This window comes from Stegostoma tigrinum, chromosome 15, assembly GCF_030684315.1.
Source record: "Stegostoma tigrinum isolate sSteTig4 chromosome 15, sSteTig4.hap1, whole genome shotgun sequence".
Lineage (NCBI taxonomy): Eukaryota > Metazoa > Chordata > Chondrichthyes > Orectolobiformes > Stegostomatidae > Stegostoma > Stegostoma tigrinum.
In genome coordinates, this window is record NC_081368.1 from 48,130,778 (window position 1) to 48,150,351 (window position 19,574).

Here is a 19,574-nt window from a genome sequence, read left to right on the forward strand (position 1 = left end):
AATGTTAGTGGATTAGTAGTCTGGAGAACCAGGTTAATACTTTTTGGTGAAGTGAGTTCTCATGTCACCCTGACAAGTTGTTTGGATTTGAAATCAGCTGAGAAGTCTGGAGTACAAACTAGTTTTATTAATGGTAACACTGACAACTATCATAGATTGTTGTAAGGATCTATCTGGTTTATTCCCGTGTTCTAAGAAAGAAAATCTGTCCACTCTGGTTTGATCTGCATGTGACCTCAGCCCCACAGCAATGTGATTGATTCTTAAAGGACAATTCAAAGATAATTAAGAAAAGGCAATAAATGCTGGCCTTACCCACAGTGGCCACATCCATGAAAGAATAAAGGAAAAGGCATCTTAATTATTTTTATTGAAATTACATTTATGGATTGATTTAATGTTATTAAAGAACAATGAATCTCAAATAATACCGTCTGCCAGAACTCAATCTAACTTGTGATGATTGTCCTCACGTTTTTAATAAAGCAATTAGTTTGTTTGAATGGTAAGCTACCAGTCATATCACAACATGTGACTTTTATCATTTGCTCCCAGAAATATGGATGGATCAAAGGGCTCTTGAGGTGTAGTGTTAGTGTCTCTACCTCTGAGCCAGATGGCTTACCTGCTCCGAATGTATGTAACCACATCTCTGAACAGATTGAGTAGCAAGATCAAATTCTGACAGTGGAAGTTAAGTAAAGTACAAATATCCAGTCAGTGATTTATTTTTGAGGGCACAAATACACAATCAATTGCTTATCTAATCTTGAAACTAACAATTTCTTGCTAAAGTATTGAAGGCAGCAATAACTGAAGGAAACTATCTGGTGTCTGAAGTTTTAACCTTGCATGATTATATGTTTCTGTTTATAACTTCTGACAACTTTAACCAATCAGCTTTTATTTTGTTTAGATCTTCCTCCACCTGCTATACGAGAACGGCCTCCAGGATGCAAGACTGTCTTTGTTGGTGGTTTACCAGAGAATGCTTCAGAAGAGATAATCTCTGAAGTTTTTGGACAATGTGGTGAAATCATAGCGATTCGTAAAAGCAAGAAAAACTTCTGCCATGTTCGGTTTTCAGATGAATTCATGATAGACAAAGCTGTCTTTTTGTCAGGTAATTTTTGATATGTCCTTAACAATGTTTCTTTATATATAGCATATTTACCAAATGTTTCATTTTAAATAATCATGATAATTGCTGAAAACCATGAGCATGCTCTTTTTGATGGAATTTAAAGGACAAATATTGCATATCTTGATTTTGAACATCAAATAATTAGCTAAATTTTTTTGGAGGGGTTTCTGCCTATTTCTGTTGAGATTACTTTTTCCAAAATACTAATAAACAAATAGCCAGACTCAGCATCAAATTGGCATTTCAGTAATCTGGGCTTTTACACATGCAGTATATTCTGCAGTCTTTCAGCATCCATCGATCAATGATAGATTTCCCTTTCCCATGTTGTGGCATGCTTGAATATTTTTTATGACTTTGGGCCTTAACAGGTTATCGAATAAGAATAGGCTCCAGTACAGATAAGAAGGATACAGGTCGACTTCATGTTGACTTTGCTGAAGCTAGAGATGACCTTTATGAATGGGAATGTAAACAACGTATGATGGCTAGAGAGGAACGCCATCGTCGAAGAGTGGAAGAAGAAAGATTTCGACTGCCTTCACCACCACCAATCGTGCATTATTCAGAACATGAAAGTGCTGTACTGTCAGAAAAACTGAAAGGTAATTTAAATGTTCTGCGCAATAAATCTTTGTTCTTCATTTAAAGCTTTTGAGGGCAATGTTTTATTAATGCTGTCAATTAATAAATTGTCAGTGCCAAAGCATATTTTTGATGCTCTGTGCCCAGTATTTCAGACGAGAGTCACGAGAGCACTGCTTTCTCACAGCTCCCAGGACCCAGATTCGATTTTGGCTTCTGGTGACTGTCTGTTTGGAGTTTACGCATTCTCACTATGTCTGGATGGGTTTCTTCTGGGTGGTCTGGTTTCCTCCCATAGTCCAAAGATGTGCAGGCTAGGTGAATTGGCCATACTAAATTGCATGTAGTGTACAGGGACGTGTAGGTTACATGGGTTATAGGGGATGGGTCTGGGTGGGATGCTCCAAGCGTTGGTGTGGATTTGTTGGGCCAAAGGGCCTGTTTCCACACTGTAGGGATTCTATGATCAGGCTAGATGGATTAGCTGTGGGAAATGCAAGGTTACAAGGATAGTGTGGGTGGGGTAGGTTTGGGTGGGATGCTGTTCGGAGGGGTGTGTACTCAGTGGGCCAAATGGCCGGCTTCCATGCTGTAGGGATTCTGCAAAAACAAAGCTTTCATAACCTAGCTATACGTAAGTATTGCATTTTTTTTTTCTTTTGCATGTCTGCCAACAAGATAAGCAAAGTGTTAGAAGAACTGTAGAAGGATTAGACATTGATTGTGGAAGAGGAGATTGAACATTCATTTAACTTAATGAAGGGAGATTAGATAGCAAGTTAGATTGCAGCTTTACATTGCTACGTCTCTTTGAGCCCGAACACAAGGGTAAAATATATCGTTATGACAGAATATTGTTTTACAAGTCAACCTGGTTCACTAATAGAATTTGGTGAAGGGTACTTGCTGTCCTGCACATGACTCCAATGCCTTGCAACAGGTTGACTCTTGCATATCAAGCTATTCAGTTAGATGACCATGAACCCATTGCTGATTTTCTGGAAAACCCATCTCATTCATTAATGTTCTTTAGGGAAGGAAACTGCCATCTTTACTTATTCTGGACTATGTGATTCCAGACCCACAAAAATGTGGTTGACACTTAGCTGCCCTCTGGGAAGGGCAATAAATGCTGGCCTAACCAGCGACGCCCTCATCCTGTGAATGAACAAAAAAAAAAGCCCATTAATATGTTAGAGTATCTAGGGTTTGCCAGTGTTGCCCAAATCCTGAAAGTAAATGTTTAGAAAAGTTTTTAAATAATCCAATAGCAACTCCAATGAGAATTTAGCATGCAAGTCTTCTGTTTGGATTTCTTTTGAAAAGTTAAATCTGGTTTCTTCTGTTTCTTTTTCTGGTATTTGAATATACAAATCGCATTTTTGAAGATGATGCAAAATTCTCTGAAGCTGTTCAGACCCTTTATACCTGGATAGAACGAGGGGAAGTGAACCGCCGATCAGCAAATAACTTTTATTCCATGATCCAGTCAGCTAACAGCCATATTCGAAGGCTTATGAATGAAAAAGTTCTACATCAAAAAGAAGTGGAAGAAGCCAAAGAGAAGTTTAAGAATGCTCTGTCAAGGATTTTGGTTCAGTGTGAGTAATAACTTTGTTCTTCAATGTTTGAAATAGTAATGGTGGACAACACAAACATTTTCCACCTTTTATTGTTCATGAGTTTTCTTTTTCTTGAATTTAATTAAGCAGGCATCTTTATTTATGGAGCAGGGTAATTATGACCAAAACATAAGATTCACATAATATAAAAATGTTATAAGACATACTGACATAAAACAGCAACTGGGCACATGGCCAACTGGTGTTATCATCAAACATCTTTGAATTGTGTTACTATAATAGTGACTCATCGACCAATACAGAGTGAATGGGATATCAAAATCAGCACAGAAAAGGTTTATAGTTACATTAGGACAAAGGATGGATAAAAGAGATGTGGATTGGTTGAAATCTGATTATAGTGGTTCTTGACAACAGTAATACAGAATGGCAGATATGCTGAATAACTACATTACAACAATATTTACCGTAGAGAAAGAGGTCAAAATGCCAGACATTCCAAGGAAACTATTGAAACAGAAACTCAACAAAATTAAGGTCAGTAAGGGAGCAGTACCTAAAAATAACAACATTGACGCATAATAAATTGCCAAGTTGAGAATATTATAAATGCTCTAACTGAAATTATTAATTTTCAAAGTGAAATGAGTGAACGTTTTGTTTTCAAAAGTTATTGAGGGATATGGGATAAAAGATGTAAGGAGTTAAGTTGTGCCATGTTGTTATTGAATGGCAGGACATGTTCTGAAGAACTAAATGACCTTTGTTTGTATTCTCCAGTGCTTACAATTATACGCTGAAAGCAGGTGGCTCAGTGGTTAGCACTGCTGCCTCAAAGTGCCAGCAACCTGGGTTCGATTTCATCCTCGGGCAACTGTGTGGAGTTTGCACGTTCTCCCGTGTCTGCATGGGTTTCCTCCTACAGTTCAAAGATGTGCAGGTTAGGTGAATTGACCATGCTAAATTGCCCGGAATGCTCAGGGATGTGTAGATTAGGTGGGTTAGGTGTGTGGGGTGCTCTGAGGTTTGGTGTAGACTTGTTGGGCTGAATGGCCTGTTTCTACACTGTAGGATTTCTGTTCTATTTTCAAAGATACAAAATAGTTTGGAAATATGAAACAGGCAAGCCTTCTTTTTGCAGTACATTTGTATGCTCTATTAAGTTGTACTTCAGGCGCTGTAGCAAAAGATGCCACTTGTCATATGATTCTCCAAACACTGAAAAAACTTCAGTTGGCTGCTACAATGTTTACAAGAGATACTTTACGTTCTAGAATATAAAACTAGTTCTGAGAGCATATCTTAGTACTACTTTTCACTGGCAGCAGTTGTTAAATTGCAGAAAATTTGCAGTCATTGTTTAATTGACATTTTCACAATTATGCACTTGAAAGTCTTATTTATGAGGTTTAATCAAAATTTATTTTGAAATTTGTTGAGTTTAATGAGCTTGAGTGAAAATGAAATTTAAATATTTTTATTTAGTTGGATGCCATGATTTGTGATCTTTTTGAGCATTCTCACCCTTCCTTGAAGAAATATGTGCTTATGACTTGCACGTATTTCTCTGGTTGGTTCTCACTTCATGCAGCACCTTTGCATTTCCTATCAGCACCTTATTTTCAAATTTCTCTGCCATTTATGTAATATTGAGTAGAAATCTAATTGCTTATACCTCTATGAAAAGCAACTGTAACTCAGCAAGTTAGGGTATTTCTAGTAAATAGAACAGAAATTAAGACCAGCACTTATTGATTATTAGGATGGGAAAATATGACAAAATTCTTCATGACATAACTTTCTATAGCTCAAGACAATTGCCTAAACACTCTAACCTCAGTATTTTGATATCAAAATTGACTGCAGACATGAAGTCGAAAATTATAATAATAATAATAATTTGTAATTTTAACATGGAGTAAAGTGCAGGTTTTTGTGACTTTCAATTGTTTTTATCTTTTATTCATTCATGGGATGAGGGTGTCACTGGTTAGACCAGCGTTTGTTGCCCAACCCAGAGGGCATCAAGAGTTAGCCACCTTGCTGTGGATCTCTTTTCCCAAAGTACACACTTGCAGCTCTATTTGATTTTAAATGAAAGATGAGCTTGGTTCTAAATTTAAACTTAAGTGCACACTTGTTTTTTGTCAAATTCTACATGTATTGTGATTTTATTGCAGGCAAGAATCCTGTGTAATATGTCCCAATTGCTCTGTAATATGTACAAAGTTCTCATCCTAAAGAATATGTCTCCCATATCATTGTGAGAGCTAATCTGTAATCCTCTGGTGAAATCCTTGTTAAAACATGAGAAATTGCTGTGAATTTTGTCTTATCCCAAGGCAAAGTCCACATTTTCATAACTGTTTAAAAATATAAGCATTTCAAAAGTGGAATTTTCTTCATGAAATGAAGTTTGGCATTACTTAATTTTTAAATTTATTTCTGGGCATGTTAATATCGGACCTACAACTAATTAATTCTAAATGTACTAATCTCTGGTAATGTAACGTTGTTTCCGTGTACAGAAGTCATAATTCAGTTCAGTTGAAATTATGGTAGAATTAGGATTTGGATATTTAACAGCATAAAGTACATGAACATATGAAATATGTAGCATATGAAAAATGCATATACCATTTGGCTGCTCACTCAATCAAATATCTCAATTGTTCACTCCCTAAAATATCTACCCAATTCTTTCCGATGAGTTTTTTTTTTCACTGTTTCCACTTTCTTTTTGACAAGTCTTGTTTGTCTTCTGTTTCCCACTTCTAAGCTTGTGCTGTTCCTCCCAGGTAGTAATTTTGCAGCAATCTCAAATGTATTATTGATCTCGATTTGTGTTTACTATAATTTTGAATATTTCTCTGTTAAGCATTTTTTATTAGAGAAAACGTTTGTGAGCCTTTAAATCTCCCATAACTTTTGAAGTGCCCTAATTTAGGTTTCCTTTCCTCTCATGTCTCTGTTGCCTGAATATCCACTTTTTTCATTGACCAGCCTAGTACATGATGCTCCAAGTATGGCCATACTACTGTCTTGTTAATGACCCATTACCATCTGTTCGGATTTGTGACCCTCCTTCCTTTATGTGCAAATCGAGGTCCAGTTAATATTCGGTGCCACTTACTGCACTTCGAATTTTAGTGAGCTATTCAGCAATTCTACCAGATCCTTCTCACCTGACATTGTGTCCTGTGCCTGATATTCTTCACTCTGCATTTTTCTCATCAAATGACTTGAATTCGTAACGTATCCAGACCTGTTTACGTAAGTTTGCTTATTCCTGACTTTTTTGCATCTCTTCCCCCATTTGCAATAGAACTTCAAACTGATTGCTCTGAAATCAAAAAAAGTCTTCTGAAGAATGCACAGTAATACTCTAAATGTATTATTACAGTGATTTTGTTTAGAAAAGAACTGCAGCACAAATATGCTTTGCTTTCAGAGGCTAAATTGCTTTCCCTGTTAGTAAACATAAGTTCATCTGTACATCAGTGAATAAATAAACAAATTTCCAATGAAAGGAAATTCAAAGGCAGTTTTGCCAGGGTCATCCTTGGACACCACCTCAGTACCATTCAACATGACATCAGTTTGTTTTAAAATTCATTCATGGGATGCAGATATCTCTAGTTAGGCCAACATTTATTGCCCATCCCTAATTGCTGCAGGGCAGTGTTAAGAGTCAACCACATTCCTGTGGATCTGGAACCTCACACCCTCTTTGCTATGAATGTCTCAGAGAGCTAGAAATAAAGGGGAATATCAAATCTATACATTTGTAATTTGTCAGCCAAACTAAATACACCAAATTCAGATGTTTCCAGTTTATAGATTCCTCTATGCCCTCATCATTCTTCGCACTACTGCAATCCGACAAGTTGTTGGATGTAAGCATAAGTTTTATTTACTGCTTGATTAGAGTAATATGTATTATTAAGCAAAAAGAACAGCTGATTTTGTTTAAATAGAATGACAAGAATGCTGTGATAATCTATATAACATGGTTGTGAGCAATATCTCCAACTGGTGGTGTTCTATTTAAATTGTCATTTTCTCCATTTGTCATGTTATCTGGTTTATGTTTTAAAATATATGCTGGCAGTCACAAAAAGTTCCATGTTTTTGTCTCTTGTGGATTAATCAAACAGCTTCGGAGGCAGGACGCTTGAAGAAGAAATATATAGGTTTGACTCTTTTTGATATCTAATCTGTTTAGCAATAAAAAAAAACATAGAATTCTAAGAAATGGGCAATGAACCTGAGGAAGGTACACCCCTACAAAATCATACAAAGTAAGTACAAGTTGGAGTCACTTTACTCTGATCACAGAACTGCAGTGACCACAGTAGCCTGCTTGCCTGCCTGACTCCCTTCCTCTTTTACTTCTCTACTCCTCACTAAATGCCTGGTGGGACCATAAACTGGGTTGTTTGACTCCCTTGTTCACCAAAGTTGAGCAGATTGTCTCCGTTTTCCACTCTTCCTCCAAGCAAAAGGCGTGGGACCATTTCTCAAAAGCTCAACGCAAGAATCTGCATATGTGGCGAAAACAAGCAGAGGTTAGTGTTTTCTTTAAATTCTTTCAACTTGTTATGTGTTAACATACAATGTCAATAAAAATACTGACAGGTGGTTAAAATGAATCTAGCATTTATGTCAGAAGGACACTGGATACTCAGTTTTTCTTTTGCTGCTCCAAATTAGAATAGAATCACGGGGGAAACAGACCCTTCGGCCCAACTTGTCCGTGCCAACCGTGTTTCCTAAACTGAACTGGTTCACTTGCCTGCAGTTGGCCCATATCCCTCTAAACTTTGTTTATCCATGTACTTGTCCAAATGTCTAAACCGTCTAAATGTACTCCCCTCTACCACTTCCTCTGGCAGCTCATTCCGTGTACATACCACCCTCTGTGTAGAAAAAATTGTCCCTCAGACCCCTTTTAAATCTCTCTCCCTTTAAGCCTATGCTGTCTAGTTTTGGACTCCCCTATCCTGGGGGAAAGACCTTGGCTCTTCACCTTATCTCTGCCTCTCATGATTTTGTAAGCCTCTATAAGGTCACCCTTCAACCTCCTACAGAGTGGAGGTGCTCCATCAAGAACTCCAAGATCAATTAAAACATAACTTTTTAACTTTCTACTTCAATTCCTTCTGCCTTGGATCAACATTGGTTGCCCTGAATTCATATCAGATTTAGTCACTTTATGCTGTTGATTTGAGACCTCAAGAAGTACTATTGAAACTTGCCAGTCATTTTTCATGAGAATTCCTTGCAAAAAGAGACTCAATTCTCATTATATGGATAAGCCCAGGTCCCCAAATGTCCTTATTTGATTGTGCTGCCACGCTTCCGAAATTTAATTTTCCATCTGAATATTATAAAGCCCTAGAAAAAGTAACTCCAAAACTAATTAAAACAATTACATTGTTTTAAGTGCACTCACACTGAACTTAAAAAAAAAAACGGCCCAGGATAATTGTAACCATTAAGGTAAGTTAATTTAGATTATTCACCAGATATTGTAAAGCAGATCCATAGTTAAGAGACTAAAGATGGTATGGTATATATTCACCAACATTCTTTGTCATACTTCTCATTAAACAGTATCTTTACTTATCAATGTTATCTCCATAACTATCTCAATAAAGTAGACACATCCTCATCTTTGAAAACATTTTATTATTAATTAATACCATTGTAGTAGTCTCTTTCTGTCTGCGCTAGAAAATTGGTGAGTACAAATAGAACTAATTTCTCAAGTGGAGAATTTATAATGCATAAAACTGGCCTTATTGTTTTAAAATGAAGTGTACTTTATTCCACTTAATTTTGGGGTATCAACTTGTGTCCCTCTAAAATGACCTGTACATCAAAGGTAAGCCCATTTTCAATAACATACATCTACAGTGGTTGAGGGGCATCTTTAGGAAGATATAGAATGTCCTAAGCTTCTTGACCAAAGGAGTGTGTGGTAAGCAGCTTGGTAACCTGCCCTTAATAAGTGAAGCACAACTACTGATTTGATTGCAAGCCTTTTAATTTTTATATGAAATGAGAGCGATGAAGAATAGGGAAAAGCTGAATTTGGCTGCTTTAAGTTGGTGGTGGGGGGAGAAAAGTGAGTTCACGTCTTTGTTCCATATGACTTATCTTGTACCTCATTCAAAAGGAGGAATGAAGAGTATGTTCTTAATGGTTTGTTCTATTCATTCCATTTGCTTTCAAAGAATGCATATGATAGCTCACTGTTTAGGAAAACTGAAGTTGACTAAACTTAAAATACTGGCTCTAGGAGTAATATGTAATCACTATAACAATAAACCCAAAGAATTTTGTGACAAACTATTTTTACAAGATAACAAGGTGTAGAGCTGGATGAACACAGACCTAGCAGCATCTTAGGAGCAGGAAAGCTGATGTTTTGGGCCTAGACCCTTCTTCAGAAGTGGGGTAGGGGAAGGGAGTTCTGAAATAAATAGGGAGAGATGGGGAGGCGGATCAAAGATGGATAGAGGAGAAGATAGGTGGAGAGGAGACAAGTCAAATTGGCAGGGATGGAGCCAGTAAAGGTGAGTGTAGGTAGGGAGGTAGGGAGGATGTAGGTCAGTCCAGGGAGGATGGACAGGTCAAGGGGGCGGGATGAGATTAGTAGGTAGGAAATGGGGGTGTGGCTTGAGGTGGGAGGAGGGGATAGGTGACAGGAAGAACAGGTTAGGGAGGTGGGCATAAACTGGGCTGGTTTTGGGATGCAGTAGGGGAAGGGGAGATTTTGAAGGTTGTGAATTCCACATTGATACCATTGGGCTGCAGGGTTCCTAAGCGGAATATAAGTTGCTGTTCCTGCAACCTGCAGATGGCATCGTTGTGGCACTGCAGGAGGCCCAGGATGATCATGTCTTCTGAGGAATGGGAGGGGGAGTTGAAATGGTTGTCAACTGGGAGGTGCACTTTGAGATATTGCTTATGTTTTCACAAAATTTACTCTGTACACGTTTTTCAGGTTTGAAATGTAACTTGGTTAAATTGTTTTCCAAAATGGCAAATGTTTTGAAAACCGTTTGCTTAGTTCTTTGTAAATTTGTATCAAACTTGTCAAAAAGGAGTTAGCAGGTGTAGATCATTCGCGCATCAGCCAGTTTTGATTGTGGAGTTCTCCTTCTGAAATCAATCAAAAGCTTCTGTCCACATCCTCAGGAAATTCGCAGTATGCATAATGATGAGCTAATGAGTATTCGCCGTGAAGAAGAAATGGAAATGTCTGATGACGAAGTCGAAGAAATGCCAGAGAACAAAACTACAGATGAATCAGGTAGGAGGTGCTCTGATAACGTAATATTCTAATATGTATTGGCACTCATTTTTTTAAAAATTAAACTACTGTGTGGACTGTGTTGTCATACCTTAATGTTTAAGATTTTGAAGACTACCTATTGTATTCAACAGCAGCAACAAATTGTCCTTAAATTGCTTATATTTATATTTAATATGGTAGGACATTGCAAAATGATTCTCAGGTAATCAGAAAAAAATTGACACCGGACCGAATAAAGATATAGTAGAATGGGTGGACAAAAGTTTGGTCAAAAGGCTAGATTTTAAGGAGGACCTTGAAAGGAGCAATAAGGCTTCAGGAGAAAATACCAGAACACTGTACCTGTACAAGGATAAGAGGGGCGGCAGCAAGATAGATATAACATTAACTAAAGAAAAGTATATTGTACTATATTTCAGATTAGTGTTTATCACAATTCAGTACTAATACTAACACTTTAGATATCCATTACTGATTTGAACTTAATTTTGAAATATGAAGTTAATACAAGACATGGAAGCATAGTAAACAGCAAGGAAGTTAGTAATACATTTCAACAGGATATAGACTGGTGGAATAGATGAACAATTAACAAATTGGATTCAATATGAGAAGAGTGAAGTGTTGTATTTTGGTAGAGTGAGGAAAGACACTGCAGGTTATATGATCCAATTTTAAGATAAATGGGAGGTAAGTGAAAAGAGGAATCTGGATGAGGATAAATTTCTTCTGAAGGTAGTTAATCTGTAAAATTCTTTCCTATTATGGACCAGCCCCCCTCGAAATAACCGAATTTGTTCTTGCTTAAGATAAGTGTGAGCTGCTTTGTTCAAGATGCAATTCGATTGGTCAAAGTATTTGATGTTAAGCATAACATCATTTATTCAAATACTATTGTTAAAGTATAACAAAAGAAAGAACTTGCAATAATAACTCCACTGGAAAGCTTAACATAATAGGTACAGTGATTAACTGTTCCAATACAGAAACGTCCATAAACACCCATCATGAACCATCAATAAATGAACCAGTAATATACAAAGATGGCTTCATTTTTAAAAGCCGATAGTCTTACACTACTAGTACGCAATACATATGGTACATTGATACTTCCACAACCCTTTTAGCTTTGATACTTTGTAATGGAATGACTTCTGGAAATCTGTTGGACACATCAATTATAGTCAACAAGTACTGATTCCCACTTGTTGTTTTAGATAGGCATTCCATGTAATCAAATAAGACCGTTGTGAAAGGTTCCTCAAATGCAGGAATGGGTTTTTAAAGTGCCAGTTCTATCACTGAGGTTTTCCAAATATCTAAGACATATGACATGATCGGCAAAATTCAATCACATCCTTATGCACTCTAGTCCAGTAAAAATATTTTTGTATTTTGGCTTGAGTTTTCCTTACATCCAAATGACCACCTGTTGATAATTTATGTGCTACCTGCAACACCTGCTTTCTATAACTCACCAATTGTACAAACTGATGAACTTTTTCTGCCCGTTTCTCATCTGCCTGAATATGTGATGATTTCCATTTCCTCATCGAGATTTTGTTTTTACGATAGTAACATTCTGAGAAACACTTAGATTCTTCTTCTGTGTATGGATTTTGATACAACTACTTCAGTTTTTACACATTTCTTTTGCAATTCAGTTAATTTCTCTGAACTAAAAATATCCACTAATTAACTGTTCTAATATTAACATCCCATAAACATACAGTTGGCAAAAAGACAGATAAATTCAGAAATAATCGAGGAGGAAAACCCCAACAGACAATTTGGAGAGAGAGCGTGTAGCAATCAGGAGAGATTCTGCTGAGATCCCAGCCAGAACTGCCAAAAGCTAATTAAAATCCTGGATCTATGAAAACGTGGCTACACCCACTCAGGCTGCTTCTATTGTGTCAAGGTTTTGGGGGGAAAAAAATCGCAAGTTGTTTATCTTCCTGTAGACTATTTGGCACTTGTCCCTCAGTCTCTCTCTCTAAGAGAAACCAGCACAAAACGCACCTCTTAAAGCCACAGCATTGTCACATTACCACTGGAAGATGTGAAGGTCTGATCATTCAGTACATTCACACCTGGGGCATATTTTTAATTGGTAAGGGAATCAAGGGTTATATGGAAAAAGCAAGAAGGTGAAGTTGAGGATTACCAGATTAACCATGATCTAATTGAATGGTGGAGCAGATTTAACTGGCCGAATGCCTGCTTCTGCTCTTACATCTTATGGACATATTTATGTCTAGATTACTGAAGATGGTTAATAAAGGCAACAGGTTAATAAAGCAGCCAACAAAGAACAGGGGCTCCTGGGCTTTTTAAGTAAAGACAGAATTTACAAATATACCCAGGAAGTCATATTAGACTTGCATAAATGATAGTTCAGCCAGTAGATGCAGTATTATGAAGGACATAAGGCTTTTAGAGAGTATACAGAGGAAATTTATACTATTGCTTCAAGCATAAAACTAACATTTGATATACTGGAGCAGATGAAGTTATTTCTCAGAGCAGAGAACAGAGCAGATTTGATTACATACAGATTAAAGTGATGGACTAAAGAGAAGACATGTCGAAAAACATTTTTACATACTGATTTGAGTTTGAAATGCAACATCTGATACGTAGTGGATATTGATTCAGTAATAAGTTTGAAAATATTTGAATGCTGTATTTTTCTTTACGCTTAAACTATGTTCTTTAGTTTTAAATCCCTAACTAATGTGAACAATGTTTTTGTGAATTTTCCGAATCTAATTCACACTTATTGAAATGGTGCAAAAGATGTTGAAAGTTGCATTTTCAAGTGAAAAACCACTTCGCCTTTCTTAATCTTTCTTAATAATTTTGATTTGATGTTATCTTTATTATGCTGTACTGCATTTTAGATACAAAAATAGTAATCTTCTGGGATCAGTGTTGGGACTGCAATTGTTTACAATCTACATAGATGATTTGGAGTGTGTGTCAAAATTTGCAGGTGACACTAAGATGAGTGGTAGAGCAAAGTGTGTGGAAGAGACAAAGTCTGCAGAGGGATATAGATAGTCTAAGTGAGAGTGGGCAAAGGTCTGGCAGATGGGGTGCAATGTTGATAAGTGTAAGGTCATCTATTTTGGTAGGAATAACAGCAAAATAGGACTATGTTTTAAATGGTAAAAAAATTGCAGCAGGCTGCTGTGCAGAGGGACTTGGGTGTCCTTGTGCATGAATCGCTAAAAGTAGGATTGCAGGTACAGCAGGTAATCAAAAAGGCAAATAGAATTTTGTTTGTCATTGCTAGAGAGATGGAGTTTAAAACAAGGAGGCTGTGCTGCAGCTGTATAGGGTCCTGGTGAGACCACAACTGGAGTACTGTGTGCACAGTTTTGGTCTCCTTAGTTGAAGGGATATACTAGCACTGGAGGGGGTGCAGAGGAGATGCACTCGGTTGATTCCAGAATTGAGAAGGTTGGATTATAAGGAGAGGCTGAGTAAACTGGAATTATATTCATTTGAATTCAGAAGAATGAGGGGAGATCTTATAGAAACATATAAGATTATGAAGTGAATAGATAAGGTGGAGGCAGGGAAGTTGTTTCCACTAGCAGGTGAAACTAGGACTGGGGACATTGCCTCAAAATAAAGGGAAGCAGATGTAGGACTGAGGTCAGGAAGAACCTCTTCACCCAAAGGGTTGTGAATTTGTGGAATTCCCTGTCCAGTGAAGTGGTTTAAGCTACTTCACCAAATGTTTTTCAGGCAAAACTAGATAAATTTTTGATCAGTAAAGGAATTAAGAGCTAAGGTGAGCAGACGGGTAAGTCGAGCTGAGTCTGTAAAAGATCAGCCATGATCTTATTAAATGGTGAGGCAGGCTCGAGGGGTCAGATGGCCTACACCTGCTCCTAGTTCTAATGTTCTTATGTTATGTTCTTATGTATAGCTACGACGTATGGCAATTCTTTGTCTAGCACATCTGTCATTTCTTAAGAATGCCATACTTGAAAGTGCCAGATAAGCATAAATTTGTATCACAATGTACCTAAATCAGTTGGCTGGACAGGTTGAGGAAGCAATTAATAAAGCATATGGGATACCCTGCTTTATAAATAGATGTATACAGTACAAAAGCAAGGAAGTTATGATAAACCTGCATAAAACACTGGTTCAACCTTGTTTGAAATTTTCCATCCGTTTCTGGGCACTACACTTTAAAAGGATAGCAACAAATGTGGCCTAGCCATTAAAGTGCACATTCCTTGAATGCACAAGAAAATCAGTTGGATGAGACCTTAGGTTAGCAGCGTTCACGGTGCAGTTTTGGGAACCAATCTGTGTTTGAGAAAACAAAATAAGGGGAAAGATTGGAGTGAGAAAAATCATTCGTTCCCAAGGCCCATTCTATTTTGGTAGCATCTATAAATTCGAGATGGAATAGAGAAAATGTTGTTTTGCAGCATTGAAAAATATTTTAGTGACAGTGATTGAATTGATATAATTTGAGTGAGCTAAATACATGTGAATATCTCTATATTGACTGGAAACAATGTGATTAACTACAGATAACTGCAACATGTAATGTTGAGCCCCCATGACACCATGCGCTACATTCTGATTGTTTCAGAAAGCAAATACAGTTTAATGGTTTCCTATCTAGCATTTCTTTTCTGAGCTGAACAATGCCTTGCCTAAAGGTCAATAGTTCATCTTTCCAGCATCTGAAAATGCCTTGACAGATATTCTTGCAATTATACCGTTAAGTCTTTCATGTACAAGGACATATTGCTGATTAATAAACCCGTCTACAGTGGTCTTAATGGAGGCTTCAAAATTACTTTTCTCCCAACAGGTTTCAATTTATTCTACACTTCAGGTTTACATTCTGCTTTCTTCAATCAGCTGTGAACTGGCTTGTAACAAGTAATCATGTGCTCACATTTCAAGTCGTTGCAGCTTGTGTCACTGTAGTAATATTTGATGGCAAAATGGCTATTCTTCAATGAAATTAGCATGCTATTTATGAATCCTTCATTTATATGAGTATAATTGTGCTTTCTCTCATGTACATGAAGATTTTATCAGGATTTCAGCATTTAGCCTCTTCTGTAAGCCACTGTACCATAATATGTTTATCAATGGGATCTTAAACTGATAACTTTCAAAGCATTTGCTGGAATGAGGCAAACATTTTTATGCAAATATAAATTTCTGTAAAATGGGCCTAGATTTGCCTTACAGTTTCCAGCCTTTTTGTTACTTGGGAGTTAATTTTTAGGAAAATCTATTACTAAAAACAATAAGAAATTGATTAGCAGAAGTTGGAAATCTGATGAATGGTGGAGATAGTATCAGTTAATTTCTTTAAGGCTGATGTCGGTCACTTCATGACTGATGAGGGTGTTATTGGTTATTGAAGAGTAGATAGGATATGGAATTGAGGCTAAAATCAGATCAGTCATGACCCTCTTAAATGTTAGTGTAGGCTAGAGGCCAAATGGCCGACTCTTCCTCGTTGTTATGTAGAACAGTATGTATGAAACAAAAACAGCAAATGATCAAACCGTTATTCCAACATTAGTAAAAGAGGATATAGAAAGAAATCAGTGGAACTTCTGTGGTCAGAAGTGAAGAGAAGACGGCAGGTAAGACTATGAATGAATTGTCTGCAAGCCTGCTGGTAAAAGCAATTAAGTGATAATGTATGAAAGGAGAGATTAAAGAATGCTAATGCTGGAATGTAATGCTTATGGTAAAATCAGAGTTATAGTGAGATTTCTATTTTAATTTGATTAGGAAAAGCAGAATAGCTCAAGTTAGAAAGGTGGCAAATCTCTCATGTATTCAAAATAGGCATTTGAATAGATGTTCCAAAAGCAACACCAGCTTAGACCAATAAATAATGAGGCTGATTTAGATAATATAATATTTAGGGGAAAAAAAGGTTTAGCATTTATCCATGATATGATATTGAAGGTCTGATATCTTAGCTACAGGACACCTGTGCAGGAGTTGCTCTGTTAGTGTCCTCAGTCCAATCATCTTCAACCACTTAATGATCTTCCCTCCATTATAAGGTCAGAAGTGGAGATGTCTGATTTCCCAGTGTTCAGCATCATTCTGAATGCTTCAGGTGTCCAAAAGAAGCGGAATCAGGACGATACCTGAGCTTGGCCTGGGAACTGTCAAAGAACATTCATGCTACACAAGTCCCAATAACAACCATCTTCAGCAAGAGATAGCCTCATCATTGCCCCTTGACATTTAGTGGCATTGTTATCACCGAGTCCCCCACTATCAACATCTTGCTAGTTACCATTGACCAGACGTGAATTAGACGAGCCATTGGTTAGTATTGCTACAAATGCAAGAGAGAGACCTGAAATCCAGCAGCACATATCTCACCACTTGACTCCTCATACTCTGTTCGTCATTGCTAAGGTATAAATCAGGATAGTAATGGAATACTCCCTACCTGCCTGGATGAATGCAGCTCCAAAACACAGGTAAATCAGCCCTGTTGATTGGCATCACAACATCCATACATTCACTGCTCCAGCCGCTAATTCACAGTAGCAGCAGTGTATACCATTTACCAAGCTTCCTTTGACAGCACCTTCCTCAAACATGACCACCTCCTTTAGAAGGACAAGGGTGGCAGATGTTTTACAAACACTACTATTATCTGTGTCTTCCCTTCAAGTGACTGGCCATCCTGACTTGTAAATATAGCTCTGTTTCTTCACTGTTACTGGCTTAAAATCCTGGTTATTGTTATTTAACAGCACTGTCGATCTGCCTACACCAACTAAGTTCAAGATGGCAGCTCAGCATTGCCTTCTCAAAGGCAACTAGATGTGCGAATGAATGGTGGCCCAGAAAATCCACATACCTGAATTTTTTTGTTAAAGCATGGTTCAAAAAGATTTCTTGGAGTACAAATTATTAAAATCAGTACAACATATCAGAGAAGCTAATGGAATGTTGACATAACTGGTGGGTTAGAATATAAAGGGGTGGAAGATAAGCTAGAGCTGTGAAAAAAAATCCCTCAGTAGGCTGTATTTGGGAGATAATGTTCTGAGCAGCTCACCTTGTCAAAATTCATGCTTCTTTGAAGGAATGCAGCAGTAATTGAGTAGAATACTACCCAGGTACCAAGGGTGACATTATGAAGAGAAATATCACAAACTAGGCTTGTGTTGTCTGAGTATAGGTGATACAAGTGTAACTTGATTGCCTTGGAATTTTGAAGGAATTGATAGTACAAACAGAGAGAGAGAACCTTTTTCTATAGATGCTGAAGTCTAGGAGACGCAATGTTTCATAAAATCACAGACTGCCCCATCAGAATAGATGCCAGTTAACACTTAATGCACATTCCTTTATCAGTGGGGACACAGAATATGAGACAGTGAGGTTATGCTTGAATTGTAAAGGATATAGTTAGACCACATGTGGAATAATACATAAAGATCTACAATAGAGGAAGAATATGACTCTGCTATAAGGGAGATTTACAAGGACTTTTCCAGAAATGGAGAACTTTAACTCTGAGGAACGACTGGCTAGATTGCAGTTGCTCTCTGTTTTGAAAGGCAGAAAGTTGGGATTTATAAAATTGAGGGACCTGGCTGGAGTGAAGTCAAAGGCTCTGCTTCCCTCAATAAAAGTAAAGTAACCAGGGGCAATAGGTTTAAACTAATTGTCAGAAGGATTTGAGGAAAGTTGAAAGACATTTTCTCATCCAAAAAGGAGGGCAAGTTTGTAAGTCATTGCCTGGTGTAATTATGCACTTTGTTATAGACCATGTGAGACTCCCCGAGAGTATATTATGGAGACCGCCTATAGCCTAACTTGTACACTTTTTATAAGACAAGTGTAAGCTGCATTCCAGATATGATTTGATTGGTCGACCACTATGTTTTAGTCACAATACACTTTATTTTGACTGTGCTGTAAGAATAACAAAAGAATTAGTATAACTTGAAAGTGCATTATTTAACCACTAATTATCAATTGTTCTAATGCAGACAGCATCCCATAAACACGCCCTTTGGCAAAAATGCAATTCAGCAAAATAGTTATGATTCTCTAGTGCTGTCTCTCTAGTCCAGAAGAAAGAACCACCAGAAGAAACCATCTGTCTCTTTTGATTTTTAAGTGGAAGCCTCTCATCTAAGACTTCACTATTGTAGCAGAAAACTCAAGCTTTTAGCTCCAACAGTCAACAGAAACCTTCTCAACTAACTGAAAGCAAAACTAAAAGTCTTCTTAGGTCTGAGAGTCCTGACAGCACCCATTTTTGTCTTATGTTTTAAAAAAATGCCCGGGAAGAACTGAAAACTGCTTACTAACTCTCTGTCCGAAGATATATCGGCACCATTGACAACACCTCTCTGCACGTGAAATAAAATGGAACGCATCTCTTAAAGGCACAGCACCCTCAAAACTTGAAGTTCCATAACCAACAGGACTCTGACTAATAGCTGGAAAATGGACTTAGGTTGGATAGTTCTATCCAGAAGTATGTAGAAATGATGGCAGAATTATCTGCTGCCTTACCATAAATAAGAAGTAATTACATGATGAAGTCTATTTTTATGCAGTGAGTGCTTATGATCAGGAATGCACTTCTCGAGTGTGATGGTGTCTGATTTGATCATGTCACTCAAAAGGAAATTGCAGTTATTTCAGTTGACCTGTCGGACATGTTATGACACATCTCCAGTGCATGTGGGACTTGAACAGATACCTTCTAGTTTATAAGGAGAGATACTACTACTACTACTACTACACCACAAGAACCTCCAAAAGGGATATTGTTATCTTAATAGACAAAATTGCTGGGTTTTGGAGAAATACAGGGATGTGGAACTAGGTGAATTGCTCTGGCAGAAAGCAAGCATGATGGGCCAACTGGCAGTCTCTTGTCCTGTAAGCA

At 37.4% G+C, this 19,574-nt stretch overlaps 1 protein-coding gene across 1 annotated transcript in view; it reads left to right on the plus strand.

The window, feature by feature from the left end:
- The window catches only part of LOC125458669 (ecto-NOX disulfide-thiol exchanger 2-like), a 173,736-nt gene that overhangs the window by 125,865 nt on the left and 28,297 nt on the right, over positions 1–19,574 (plus strand). The window contains exons 6-10 of the mRNA XM_048544111.2: positions 917–1,123; positions 1,516–1,749; positions 3,118–3,330; positions 7,774–7,880; positions 10,519–10,633. Of these exons, the coding sequence (XP_048400068.1) occupies positions 917–1,123; positions 1,516–1,749; positions 3,118–3,330; positions 7,774–7,880; positions 10,519–10,633 (876 nt within the window). The remainder of the gene's footprint in view (positions 1–916; positions 1,124–1,515; positions 1,750–3,117; positions 3,331–7,773; positions 7,881–10,518; positions 10,634–19,574) is intronic.